Genomic DNA, 13,799 nt, shown 5'->3' on the forward strand with positions numbered 1-13,799 from the left:
AAGGCTAAACCCTTTAAAAATTGAAAGCTCTGATTCTACAGAATCTGAGTATACTATACTGGTTTCAAAAAGTCATCAAATAGACTGGGCATTTGATACTACTTCATAGAGTAGTAACAGAGAGTAAGCCGTGCTAGTCTATACACTATCAAAACAAAAAGCAGTCAAGTAGCACTTTAAAGACTAGCAAAATAGTTTATTAGGTGAGCTTTCGTGGGACAGACCCACTTCTTCAGACCAACTTACTTCATAGATGTAAACCTCTGAAGGACTTTCTAAGAAACCATTTCCACATAACCTCATTCTGGCACCTTAATTACCCTTCACCTCACAGATATAGCTGAGGGACTAGTTTTCACCATTCTCTGTAACGAACTAGCTTTTTTCCTTCTGAGTTACCAAAGCTCATTTCCTTGACTGAACCTTTCAAAACTAATTAATGTCTCTCTTCAAGTACACTTAAACCATTTTTTGTTGTGTATGTTCACAAGTATGTTTATTCTGGAACAATATTTGTGAGTAAGTTCTCTGCAAAAAAATGGAGCCATTGTAGCATCAGCCAAAGTGCAACAGAAAACCTACAATGTTTTGTATGATTGCTGTTTATAGAAATTCAAGTTTAATGTAATTAATGCAAAACAATATAGTCTTTTTTTCTTTATGTGCATGCTTAAATTGAATGAATCTTAATGGCACTTATATGCCCTGTTGAAGGCAGTAACAACATAAAAGATATACTATACCAAAAGTTTGGAAAAACAAATGGAGAGTCAGAAATGTAACATCAGAAGGATCAACCAAATCAATCTAGCTGACCTCCTGTTTATCACAGACCATACCCACCACCCAGCATCTGCGTACAAAATCCAGCAAGCGAAATCAGACCCAAGTTTTACAATCCACAGGAGAGGAAACTATCAAATGCCAAAGGCAGAAAACAAAAGGTGTATTGATGCCTGAGGCCTGTACATCAAATTGATTAAGGCTGGGTCTACACTACAAAAATACAACTTCGAAGTTGAGCGTCTACACACACCCTACTTCGAAGTAGGGCACTACTCCATTCCCAGGAATGGAATAAAGACTTCGAAGTTGGGCACCCTACTTTGAAGTTAACTTAGAAATAAGGGGAAATGTGTGTAGACTCTCTGCTGGCTACTTCGAAGCAGTGCCTAACTTCAAAGGTAACTTCAAAGGTAACTTCAAAGTTAGTTCCTAGCATAGACGCACCCTACATGGGTTATACTCAGATAACCCTAACAATCCACTTCCACTCCAGGCTGTTGAGCAAGATGGGGCCGGGGGGAGTCACAAGGTCACTGCCGATTTAACCTGGAGAAAAATGCCTTCCCAGCCTCACGTTCTGTGATCGCTATATGCGGTATCTATCTATGGTAGTCTAATCTGAATGCCCCTTGGAAAACCAAAGTAATAGTAAAATATGTGTTTTAGGTACTTTCTTTGTGAAGCCTGTTTTCCTTGCTTGAACAACCACTACTATGTAAGTTCCTGACAGAGAAACCACAAACCAGAGCAACCACAGGTATGTGGAACTATGTGCAAAGTAGCTGAAGAAGGTAGGAAGGTCTCAACATTAATTCGGAGCCCTAGGACATGTGGGTTATTGAGACCCACTTCCCAGAAGGGTGCCAGACAAGATGCCTCACCAGCAGACTATGTTAGGAGACCCACAAATGGAAGCACTGACTAGACTTTCTAGGGACCCAGCTGGATTTGATACATATAGGATCCAAAGACTGACACAATTATAATTGACATGTGACCCTCTAACAGGGAGCCACATTGGTGTGACAGTACCAATTCCAAAAATTTAGTTTTTCACTTTCATGACAAATACACACCCATAACCATTTGGATCTCCCCCCCCATACAAATATCTTGTTATTACCTGTATTTCTAGAAGTTGAAATTCCATCTGAAAAGGCAGTGAATGGCAATTTCCTGATAATCTGTGCTTCTGTATAGTTTTGTTTCCAGCTACAATGGAAGTAGGTTAAAGTATTTTAGATTTCTGAACACATTCAATAATTATTCTCTCTCCATTAACAAACAATATTAAGCTATAAACTTGAAGAGTGAGCAATGTGTGTTACACACAATATAAATCATGCAATCAACCATGTAAGTGAAAAAATGTTACTAACAAACAGCTTAGAAATTTAAATTAGATCTTTAGTGCATCTCTAGTCATTTATATGTTAGCTATATTCTGTCTTCTGTTATAGCTTTGTAATGTCATTGAGTGGGAAACCAAGAATAATTTGGCTCTATGTATAAATATTACAAAATCCCATTTACCAGCTATTACTGTGTTAATTTCTCATCATTTCAGAGCACAAATTTAATTCCGCAAAACTGAATGTTGAATTATAATCTGCAATACCAAACTGCAACAAAATGTTCCTATAATGTTACTAACAAGCACACAAATGCTTACTTTTTTTCACTGTTATCTTGGAGAAGTTTGTGAACCAAATGCCAGTAAATTTCATTAAAAAAGAGAGGTCAGATTTCAAACAGTCAAGTTCAGGTTTCAGATCAGGTAAGGATTCGTGCCATTTAGATTCTCCTTGGAGCGATTTTCTAGAATTGAAAAGATCCATTAGCAAATACAAGGACACAGAGCAAGCTTTTAATGTGTTGCTCTAACAGGTAGGCACGTGAAGCTGGTTCAGAAATGCATTATGATTTCAATTGCATGAGTTGTTCAATGAATTCAACATCTAAATTCTTATTCCATGTAAATAGTTTATGTTCCCTGGCATGCATCAACAAGCTAAAGGTTATAGCCAGTCAGTAAAATGAGTTTTCGCAGTTTGTCCGCCCTTTTCCAGTTATGATCATCAACACAACCCATTTGGAGTCAAAGAATTAGCAACTTGTCAAAATCCCAACAGCCACATCAAATTTGATATAGCAAATCACTATTCTATGTTTTAATATAGAATTGCTGCATGCAACAGAGAGTACACCACAGACCGGTGCATAATAGAATCTGCAACCTCCACAGGTTATACCACTGTATTAAAGTAGGTAGCCACAAGCCTCACTGTAAACTTATGAAGGTTACACTGCAGCCACCACTAAAACAACAAGTACATTTCTCAATGCTTCCGATTCTTTTATTGCCAAAATGCTGACTGTCTTAAACAATATTAATAGAGATGGGTATTTAAACTGAAACAAAAATGCTGAACATACATTCATAAACTAAGATAAATCTGAACATAGAAAATACGTACATTGACATCTGTATCTCTTCATCAGAATAAAACACAGGTTCTTGTTTATTATTTTCAAACTTTTGAGTTAAAATTTCAATTTCTTCTTCCAAAGAACGAATTTCATCTTCATAAACTCGATAAATATTCTCCATTTCTCAGATGCAATGTCACTAAATGAAATAAAAATTATTTAATTCCACACTATTAATATTTAATCTATTTCTTGATTCAAAACTTTACAAAAACATATGGCACTACAATATTAGTTTCTCTCCCATTTAAAAAAATACATAATTCAGCTCACACAGATTACCAGTTCTGAAAACTAAGTATTTCAGGTTAATGTTTTTGACTAACTTAAAATTTGACAAATTTTAATTGGTAAACTAGCTACATCAAAACAACAACTACAAAGGAATTATAGACAATGAAGCTTACATTCCCCTCTACTATGGGATTTAGAGGGAAACAAGTGAGTAAAAACATTCTGATCTTGCACAACTGAAATCAATGGGAATTTTACCACTGATTTCAATAGGCACAGAATAAAGCACACAGTGAAGGAGAAAATCTATTTGTTGTTATCAGAAATGGGAAGTTTCCCTGAAGACTCCACAGCCAACCACTGGAAAGTGGAACAGCCTGTGACTAAAGATTCATTTTGATAATGCCTGCTCCTTCTAGGTTGTATGCGGTCTTCAGGTGTTTGTTTTATAAGCAAAATCAAGATGGCAGTTCATCCTGCTAAAAGCATAATAAACTCACATGCATTGCTTCCAATTTCTACGCCACACTGGCTACGTCTACACGAGCCCCATACTTCGAAATGCCCACGCAAATGGCCATTTCGAAGTTTACTAATGAAGCGCTGAAATGCATATTCAGCGCTTCATTAGCATGCGGGCGGCCGCGGCACTTCGAAGTTGACGCGCCACGCCGACGCGCGTCTCGTCCCGACGGGGCTCCTTTTCGAAAGGACCCCGCCTACTTCGAAGTCCCCTTATTCCCATCAGCATATGGGAATAAGGGGACTTCGAAGTAGGCGGGGTCCTTTCGAAAAGGAGCCCCGTCGGGACGAGACGCGCGTCGGCGTGGCGCGTCAACTTCGAAGTGCCGCGGCCGCCCGCATGCTAATGAAGCGCTGAATATGCATTTCAGCGCTTCATTAGTAAACTTCGAAATGGCCATTTGCGTGGCCATTTCGAAGTTTGGGGCTTGTGTAGACACGGCCACTGTGAGATGTGCTAACACAGAGTAATAAGGGAGTGGAGGAGATAAGCATCTGATGAAGGTTCTAACATCTCATGTTGTTTAATCATACAGAATTTTTCATAAAAGGGGATAAAAAAACCTAATGCAATAAATACATAACCCTGTAGGAAATAACTGGTAATTCCCAAATATCCTTTTAATTGCCACTGAATTTAATATTGAATATCGGCATTCAAAAGGAGTTGTTATAGAAAGATTCTGAGAATAGGATGGATGCAGAAGGTCACCAATGAGGAATTATATAGAAAGATACAGCCGAAAGAGAACATGCTGCAGAAGGTTATAAAACAGAAACTACAACTATTTAGGCATATTTGCAGAATGAACAACAAACGAAAAATCAAGACCCTGGTATTCGGCATAATGGACATTTCGAACAGGAGAGGCAGAACCCAAAGAGAATGGATAGATGATATAGTAGATTGGTGTGGACCTAGTCTACAGAAACTAAGCTACTCTGCACTGGACAGGAAAATAGTGAGAGAGGCATCAGACGCGAACGGATGCTCAGCCCACAGTTATTGATGATGATAATGATGAATTTAATATTGGTCTTGTTTAAATGCACAGATTTCATGATAGTGTCCAAATCAAGAGGTATAAGCCTCACTGAAGTCTACTCTACTCTCACGCTACTGAAGTCAACTTAACTTTTCTGACTGACTCAGAGTTAGTCTGTAGCTTCACAAACAAGAAGTCCTGTCGTACATTAAAGACTAACAAATGTATTTATTACATAACAAATGAGTTTTTGTGGGTAAGACCCACTTTCTCAGATTTGGAGTAGACAATTAAAATCCAGGATTTATATGGGGGAAGGGGGACAGGAGGAAGGAGGTGGAAAAAAAGAGGAGGGGCACCATCAATCTCAGCCCTGACCACTTCACACAAGAGAGATCCATTTCCTGGATACTTACAGTACAAATCAATGAAGGTCACATTAATACCACTCCATGAAGGCAATCCACTGAACACTATTCTTACCAACATACCTGCAGCTTCCATCACATGATCCATGGTCTGAAGCCGTGCCCTATGGTACAATCATATCTGCTCCAATCCCATTGAGAGAAACAAAAAACTACAAAATCTTTATCAAGAATTCATTAAATTTAACTACCCACCAGGGTAGTAAAGAAACAGATTGACAGAGCCTGATCAGTACCTAGAACTCACCTACTTCACAATAGGCCCAACAAGGAAGATAACAGAACACCACTTGCCATCATCTATAGCCCTCAGATTAAACCCTTCTAGTGCATTGACAATCTATAACCTATAGCGAAACATGATCCCTCACTCTCAAAAGCTGTGTCTACACGTGCACGCTACCTCGAAGTAGCGGCACTAACTTCGAAATAGCGCCCGTCACGGCTACACGTGTTGGGCGCTATTTTGATGTTAACATCGACGTTAGGCGGCGAGACGTCGAAGCCGCTATCCTCATCAGGAAATAGGAATAGCGCCCTACTTCGACGTTCAACGTCGAAATAGGGACCGTGTAGTCGTTGCGCGTCCTGCAACGTCGAAATTGCGGGGTCCTCCATGGCAGCCATCAGCTGAGGGGTTGAGAGACGCTCTCTCCAGCCCCTCAGCTCAATGGTGGCCGCGTGGAGTGGCCCCTTAAAGGTCCCCTCCCCCTCCCTTCCTGTGCAGGAAGCTGAGGGAACGTGCAGGCAGCAGCTCAGACATGCGCCCAGCCTGCACGTCCCTCGGCAGCCACAGGACCCTCAATGGCCGCCCGGCAGCCCTCCCAGCGCCCCCAGGGGACCCCCCAAGGGGAGCCAGGGCAGCCAGCCCAGCCAGGCTGGCAAGCGGCAGCGGGGCCCCTCCTGGACGGAGGCCGAGCTGCGGGACTTGCTGGGGCTCTGGAGCCAGGAGGAGGTGCTCCAGGTAACGGGGAGCAAGAGGCAGAACGCGGATGCGTTCGCTTGGCTGGCCGACGGCCTGGCTGCCCGGGGTGACCCTGCCCGCACTCCTGATCACGTCAGGAGTAAGGTGAAGGAGCTGCGGCAGGGTTATGCCCGGTCCCAGGATGCGGCCAGCTGATCTGGGGCTGTCCCCGTCACTTGCCCCTTTTACAGGGAGCTCAGGGACATCCTGGGCCCCCGGCACACATCCTCCCAACGAGCCCCAGCAGGCCCTTCAGCCGGAGTCCGCCCCAGAGGTAAGCCCCACACCCCGGGGCCCCCCCCCGGAGCCCACCCCCGGGCCATCACAGCAGGAGGAGGAGGAGGAGGAGGGGGGCTCCTCCTCTGCAGAATCTGGGCTGCAGATCCGCCTTCTGCCATCCCGGAGCAGCAGCCGGGCCTCCGCCCCCCGGGGATCTCTGAACCGTGGGAGTGGACTGACAGGTATGTACCCCCCTCTGGTGTACACCCCTGGGCTTGAAGGGCGGGGGTAATAGATATGTGTCCAGGGCCCCCGACATGCTCACATGGCCATGGCCCCAAGGACAGCAGGGCCATGTCCCTCACAGCAGTGCATCAGCCCCTGCCCTCCCCCCCACCCCGCACGACAGTCCCATGCCCCATCCCCAGGGCAGGGGGGAGCGGAACCTCGAGGGGCCCCCGGGAGGAGGGGGTGGGACACCCCACAGCAGCAGCAGCAGCAACAGCAGCAGCAGCATGTGATGGAGTGAGGGGAGCGCAAAAGGGAGACTCAGGCTAGATATGAGCAACAAGAGCCGCATAGCTCCCAGGGGCAAAGGATGATCCTGGGGCTACAGCTAGCAGGAGACACCTCTGCCCTGAACAAAAAGGAGGGAGGAGCCGAGCTGGCTTTGAATGAGGGGGGGCCGGGGGCCGCAGGTAGAGGCTAGGGGAAGGGAGAGCTGGAAGGCAGCCAGCCTGTGAAGGGGGAAAGCTGCATCCCAGAGGGGCACCCCTTGGGGTCTTCTCCCCAGGACGGGTTGGAAGGACTGTCTCTTCTGACAGCTGGTGCTGTCACTCCTGGGAGAAACTGGGCATCTGTGGCCTAAGAAACCTTTCCTGTCAGACCCTGCGGAGTGAAGTGAGTCGCTCCCACCAGGGGACGGGGTGCAGTGCAGGGGGACCCCTGAACCCCATCCATCACAGCAGCATCTCCCAAGGACAGGGATGGGGAACCTGCAGCACAGGGCTGGGGGGACCAAGGCCACGGCTCGCTGCCCACACCAACGCCTGTCTCCATTCTTCTTCCCCCCCTCCTCTCCTGTGTCCCGCAGCTGCACCATTGGAAGGGCCAGAAGAGAGCGCCGGCAAGGCATCAGTGGTCCCGGAGACCCCTCCGGGGCCATCGCTCCAGGCAAGCCCCTCGGCCGAGGACCAACCAGCCCCACGGCGGGCTAGACGGCGGACCCCGCGCCACCACCAGCCGACGGCGACGGACCTCCAGCTGCTGGCCATCCACCGTCGGCAGCTGGAGGTGGCGGAGCAGCGCCTGCGGGTGGAGCAACGCCGCCTCGAACTGCAGGAGCGGGCACTGGCCTGGCGCCAAGAGGCATGGGGGGCCTACATGGATGCTTTCAACCACCTGGTGGACTACCTGGCCCCCCATGCCGCGCTGGCCGCCATAGCGCCCGCCCTGCCTGCTCCACCCGCCACACCACCAGCTGCTCCACACGTCGCCGTCCCGTCCACCGTCGCCCCGCCACGCACCACCGAGGGCCGGAGCACCGAGGGACCCCTGGAGCCAGCTGAGACTCGCCGGGCATATCTTCCGGTCCGCCCCGCCCCCAGCCAGCCCCGGAGGGGCTCCTGGCCACCTACGCCCAGTACCAGACTTTAGGGGCAAGGGGCCCGGGATGTGGCCCCCCCCCCCCCTTATATAGTTGTGACTTATTAATTTGTGCCCCCCGTTTGCCCCGTCCCCCCCATGTAAATAGTTCTCCCCTTTATCATCCCTGGTTTCCTATTTATTAGTGAACAAACTTTTTTATTACTATTGTTTTATTTGTACACATTACTTTTGTTACACACGTTGTATATAGTTTGTTCTTGTTTTATTTATAGTTTAAAAAAAAAAGAGTTCTAAAAGAAAAAGCAGTTTAAGTTCAGCCACAAGTGCGTGCTGTCATTTGTCCAGGAAAAGTGTGGGGGGGGTGCGGTTGGGTGCTCCATGGTGTGGGCGTTGGGGCAGAGAGTGTTGTGGAGGAAGGGGTGGGCAGCCTGGCAGAGTTCACCCCGCGGCCTCATCATTGAAGTGGGCCCGCAGGGCCTCCCGGACCCGGGTCCCTTCGGGGTCCACCTGCCGACGGGGGGCAGCGGGTGGCTGCACGTCGGCCCTGCCGGCCTCCACAGCCCAGCCCTGGAAAAAGGCCTCCCCCTTGCTCTCCACCAAATTGTGCAGGGCGCAGCAGGCAACCACAATCAGGGGGATGTTGTTGGGGCCCGCATCCAGGCAGGTCAGGAGACATCTCCAGCATCCTTTCAGGCGGCCAAATGAGCGCTCCACCACCTGGCGCGCGTGGTTCAGGCGCTGGTTGAAGCGCTCCTGGCTAGCGGAGAGATGGCCCGTGTAGGGGTGCATGAGCCAGGGCCGGAGGGGGTATGCCGCATCTGCGATGACGCAGAGGGGCATGATGGTGTCCCCCAGAGGGATCTCCCGCTGGGGGATGTTGGTCCCCGCCTCCAGCCGGCGGCACAGGCCCGAGTTCCGGAAAAGCCGGGCGTCGTGGGTGCTGCCAGGCCAGCCCACATAAATGTCCTGGAAACGGCCCCGGCTGTCCACCAAGGCCTGGAGGACCACAGAATGGTAGCCCTTGCGATTGATGTAGCGTCCTCCACTGTGATGTGGGGCGCGGATGGGGATGTGAGTCCCATCCAGAGCCCCGAAGCAATTGGGGAAGCCCAGGGTGGCAAAGCCCGCGATGGTGGCATCTGGGTCCCCCAGCCTCACGAGCCTGTGCAGGAGCATGGCGTTGATGGCACGCACAACCTGCAAGGAAAGCACATGGGAGAGCACCAATGAGGGGTGAGCAGGGTGTGCGTGGCCCTGCCCTGCCCTGCCCTCCTCTGCCCGGGCCCCCCTCCCTTGCCCTGCCCTCCCCCCGTGGGTCCTCTTACCTCCATGAGGACAGCCCCGATGGTGGCCTTGCCGACACCAAACTGCTGTCCCACGGATCGGTAGCTGTCTGGAGTGGCCAGCTTCCAGACAGCGATGCCGACCCGTTTCTCCACAGGGAGGGCACGCCGCATGGCAGTGTCCTGGTGCCTGAGTGCGGGGGTGAGCCACTGGCACAGCTCCATAAATGTCTGCCAGCTCATCCTGAAGTTCTTGAGCCAGCGGTCGTCGTCCCACTTCTCAAGCACCAGCCACTCCCACCAGTCGGTGGCGTGTGAGGCGGGGGTGGGGGCGGGGTGCTGCAGGGTTGGGGGTTGAGCCCTGCTGCCCTGGGGGCAGCTCCTCCTCCGGTGTAGCAAGGAGGTGCTCAGCTGCCTCCCGCATGGCATGGATCAGGGCGAGCCCTGCTCCTGCCGGGAGGGCTGGGTGGACCTCTGGCTGCTGCTGTTGCTGCTGCTGGGGGTCCATGCCTGCGTCGCCCGGGGTCTGTGTGCCTATGGCTCCTCAGACCACATGCTGTGCAGGCTGAGTGTGTCTGGGAGGAGCCCTTTAAGGGAGCGGCTAGCTGTTGCCCCGGAAGCGCTAGTCCGCCCTGTGACCCTGTCTGCAGCTGTGCCTGGCATCCCTATTTCGATGTGTGCTACTTTGGTGTGTAGACGTTCCCTCGCAGCGCCTATTTCGATGTGGTGCTGCGCAACGTCGAAGCTGAACATCGACGTTGCGAGCCCTGGAGGACGTGTAGACGTTATTCATCGAAATAGCCTATTTTTATGTAGGCTTCACGTGTAGACGTAGCCAAAGGCTTTGGGTGACAGTTCAGTCCTCTCCTACAAACAGCTGTACACCCTCAAGAAAATACTTATCAGCAGCCACGCACCATACAACAGAAACACTATAGGCTACGTCTACACTAGCACAAATTGCCGCATTTCACCGCTGCACAGCTCGTCCAGATGGGGGTCCTTTTCGAAAGGACCCCAGGAACTTCAATATCCCCTTATTCTCCCTTCTGGATGAGCCATGTGGCAGCAAAGTGCAGCAATTTCAAAGAGCCGTGGCCAGCGTCATGCTAATGAGGTGCTGAATATGCATTTCAGTGCCTCATTAGTAATCTTCGAACTGGCCATTTCGAAGATTGGTGCTAGTGTAGACATGGCCTAACTGAAGAACCTGTCTCTGCAACAAACCCCATTGCTAGCTCTGTCCACGTAGCTACACTAGTAACACCATCACTTGACCTAACTACATCAGCCACACCATCAGGGTCTCATACTCCTGCACATCCACTAATATGACATAAGCCACCATAGGAACCACCGAATCAGCATCCTGTACAACAAACAGGAGAACATCAAAAAAGAGCTCTCAAATCTAGAGTCTTTCATAAAAAACCAACCTTCAACACAAACTTCCACACCGCTGAACTTTACCAAAATAAGACAGGAGATTTACATGAGACACTTCACTACTTCACAGAGGAAAAAGGACTGCAAGCTGTCTAAACTCCTGCCTGCCACACAGAGCCACAGCAGTGGTACCACTAACTCAGCCAGCAATATTGTCAATCTGTCCAGCTACACACACAGCTCAGCAGAAGAGTCTACTCTTTCTCAGGGACTCTCTTTTTGCCCCACCACCCGCACAAACGTAATACAGTTCTGCGGTGATCTGGAAGCCTACTTTCGCCATCTCAGACTCAAAGAATACTTTCAACACAACACTGACCAGCACACCGTTACACAGACACCCTCCCAGCAGCACAAGAAGAATAACTCCTACAGTGGACTCCTCCTGAGGGTAGAAACAACAGTCTGGACCTATACGTAGAATGCTTCCGCCGACGCACACAGGCAGAAATTGTGGAGAAACAGCATCATTTGCCTCACAACCTCAGTCGTGCGGAACGCAATGCCACCCACAGCCTCAGAAACAACTCTGACATTACAATCAAAGAGGCAGATAAAGGAGGAGCTACCGTCACCATGAACAAGTCTGACTACCAGAAGGAGGCTTCCAGACAACTCTCCAATAACAGATTTTACAGGCTACTTTCCTCAGATCCCACAGAGGAGTACACTAAGAAACTACACCATCTGCTCAGGACACTCCCAACACAAGCATAAGAACAGATTTATACCAACACACCTCTCGAGCCTCGTCCAGGGCTATTCCACCTCCTACCCAAGATCCACAAACCTGGAAATCCTGGACGCCCCATCATCTCGGGCATTGACACTCTCACTGAAGGACTGTCTGGTTATGTGGACTCTGTCCTCAGACCCTATGCCACCAGCACTCCCAGCTATCTCCGAGACACCACTGACTTCCTGAGAAAACTGTAATACATTGATGACCTACCAGAAAACACTATCCTAGCCACCATGGATGTAGAGGCTCTCTATACCAACATCCCACCCAAAGATGGAATAAATGCTGTCCAGAACAGTACCCCTGATGATGCTACAGCACATCTGATGGCTCAGCTCTGTAACTTTATCCTCACAGACAACTATTTCAGATTTGGCGACAATATATACCTTCAAATCAGCAGCACAGCTACGGGTACCCGCATGGCCTCTCAATATGCCAATATTTTCATGGCTGACCTGGAACAGCGCTTCCTTGGCTCTCGTCCACTAACACCCCGTCTCTACTTACGCTACATTGATGATATCTTCATCATCTGGACCCATGGGAAGGAGACTCTGGAGGAATTCCACCGGGACTTCAACAACTTTCACCCCAACATCAACCTCAGCCTGGAATAGTCTACGCAGGAGATCCACTTCCTGGACACCACAGTGCTAATACACGATGGCCACATCAATATCACCCTGTACCGTAAACCCACTGACCGCTACGCCTACCTTCATGCCTCCAGCTTCCATCCCAGACACACCACACAATCCATGGTCTACAGCCAAGCACTAAGATATAACTGCGTTTGCTCCAACCCCTCCGACAGAGACAAACACCTACAGGATCTCTACCAAGCATTCTTGAAACTGCAATACCCACCTGAGGAAGTGAAAAAACAGATCAACAGAGCCAGATGTGTGCCACAAAGCCTCTTACTACAGGACAAGCCCAAGAGATAAACCAACAGACCACCACTAGCCATCACTTACAGTGCTCAGCTAAAACCTCTACAGTGCATCACCAGGGATTTACAACCCATCCTGGACAATGATCCCCCACTTTCACAGGCTCTGGGAGGCTGACCAGTCCTTGCCCACAGACAACCTGCCAACCTGAAGCAAATCCTAACCAGCAACTGTACACCGCACCACAGTCACTCTAACTCAGGGACCCATCCATGCAACAAACCTCGTTGCCAGCTCTGCCCACATATCTACACCAGCAACACCGTTACAGGACCTAACCAGATCAGCCACACCATTGTGGGTTCATTCAGCTGCACATCTACCAATATAATTTATGCCATCATGTGCCAGCAATGCCCCTCTGCTATATACGTCAGACAAACTGGACAGTCTCTACGTAAAAGAATAAACACACCCAAATCAGATATCAGAAATGGCAATATACAAAAATCCGTAGGAGAGCACTTCAATCTCCCAGACCACACAGTAGCAGACTTAAAAGTAGCTATCCTACAGCAAAAAAATTTCACAACCACACTCCAAAGAGAAATTGCTGAGCTACAATTCATGTGCAAATTCGACACCCTCAGCTCAAGCTTAAACAAAGACTGTGAATGGCTGGCTAACTACAAAAGCAGCTTCCCCTCCAGATCAACTGCTGGTAGTGAGCCTCACCCTTCCCAACTGAGCTAGCCTTGTTATCCCCAGCCTTGCTCTGGCTTATTTATACCTGGCCCTGCAGATTTCCATGACCAGCATCTGATGAAGTGAGTCTGTGCTCATGAAAGCTCATGCTCAAAACTTTTCTGTTAGTCTAAAAGGTGCCACAGGACCCTTCGTTGCTGTTATAGAACTAGAAGGGAGCTCAAGAGGTCAAGTTCAGTCCCCTTCCCTCACAGCAGGGCCAAGCACCATGAATAACAGGGTTTAGCAACCCCCAGCACAGCTGGCAAGAGTGGGACACAAGCCGATTTTCATCGGTACGTGAGGTGGGAGGTCATCACCATCCCTCCTCCAAATGCAAATGGGAGCTTGGTCAAAGCCATCCTGCCTGTGGATTTACAAAAGACCAGCTAATGCTACCAACCATCACCTAAATGGTAAAGCTCTGTATCTTCAGTTATTTATTAATGAA

General features: G+C 49.1%; 1 protein-coding gene across 1 annotated transcript in view; it reads right to left on the minus strand.

The window, feature by feature from the left end:
- Nucleotides 1-13,799, minus strand: part of CENPP (centromere protein P) — a 308,478-nt gene that overhangs the window by 292,536 nt on the left and 2,143 nt on the right. The window contains exons 2-4 of the mRNA XM_075005818.1: nucleotides 3,264-3,415; nucleotides 2,459-2,604; nucleotides 1,910-1,998 (exon numbers count right to left, since the gene is read on the minus strand). Coding sequence (XP_074861919.1) covers nucleotides 1,910-1,998; nucleotides 2,459-2,604; nucleotides 3,264-3,397 — 369 coding nt within the window. The 5' untranslated portion in view covers nucleotides 3,398-3,415. The remainder of the gene's footprint in view (nucleotides 1-1,909; nucleotides 1,999-2,458; nucleotides 2,605-3,263; nucleotides 3,416-13,799) is intronic.

The sequence above is a fragment of the Carettochelys insculpta genome, chromosome 11 (assembly GCF_033958435.1).
Source record: "Carettochelys insculpta isolate YL-2023 chromosome 11, ASM3395843v1, whole genome shotgun sequence".
NCBI classification, from domain to species: Eukaryota; Metazoa; Chordata; order Testudines; family Carettochelyidae; genus Carettochelys; species Carettochelys insculpta.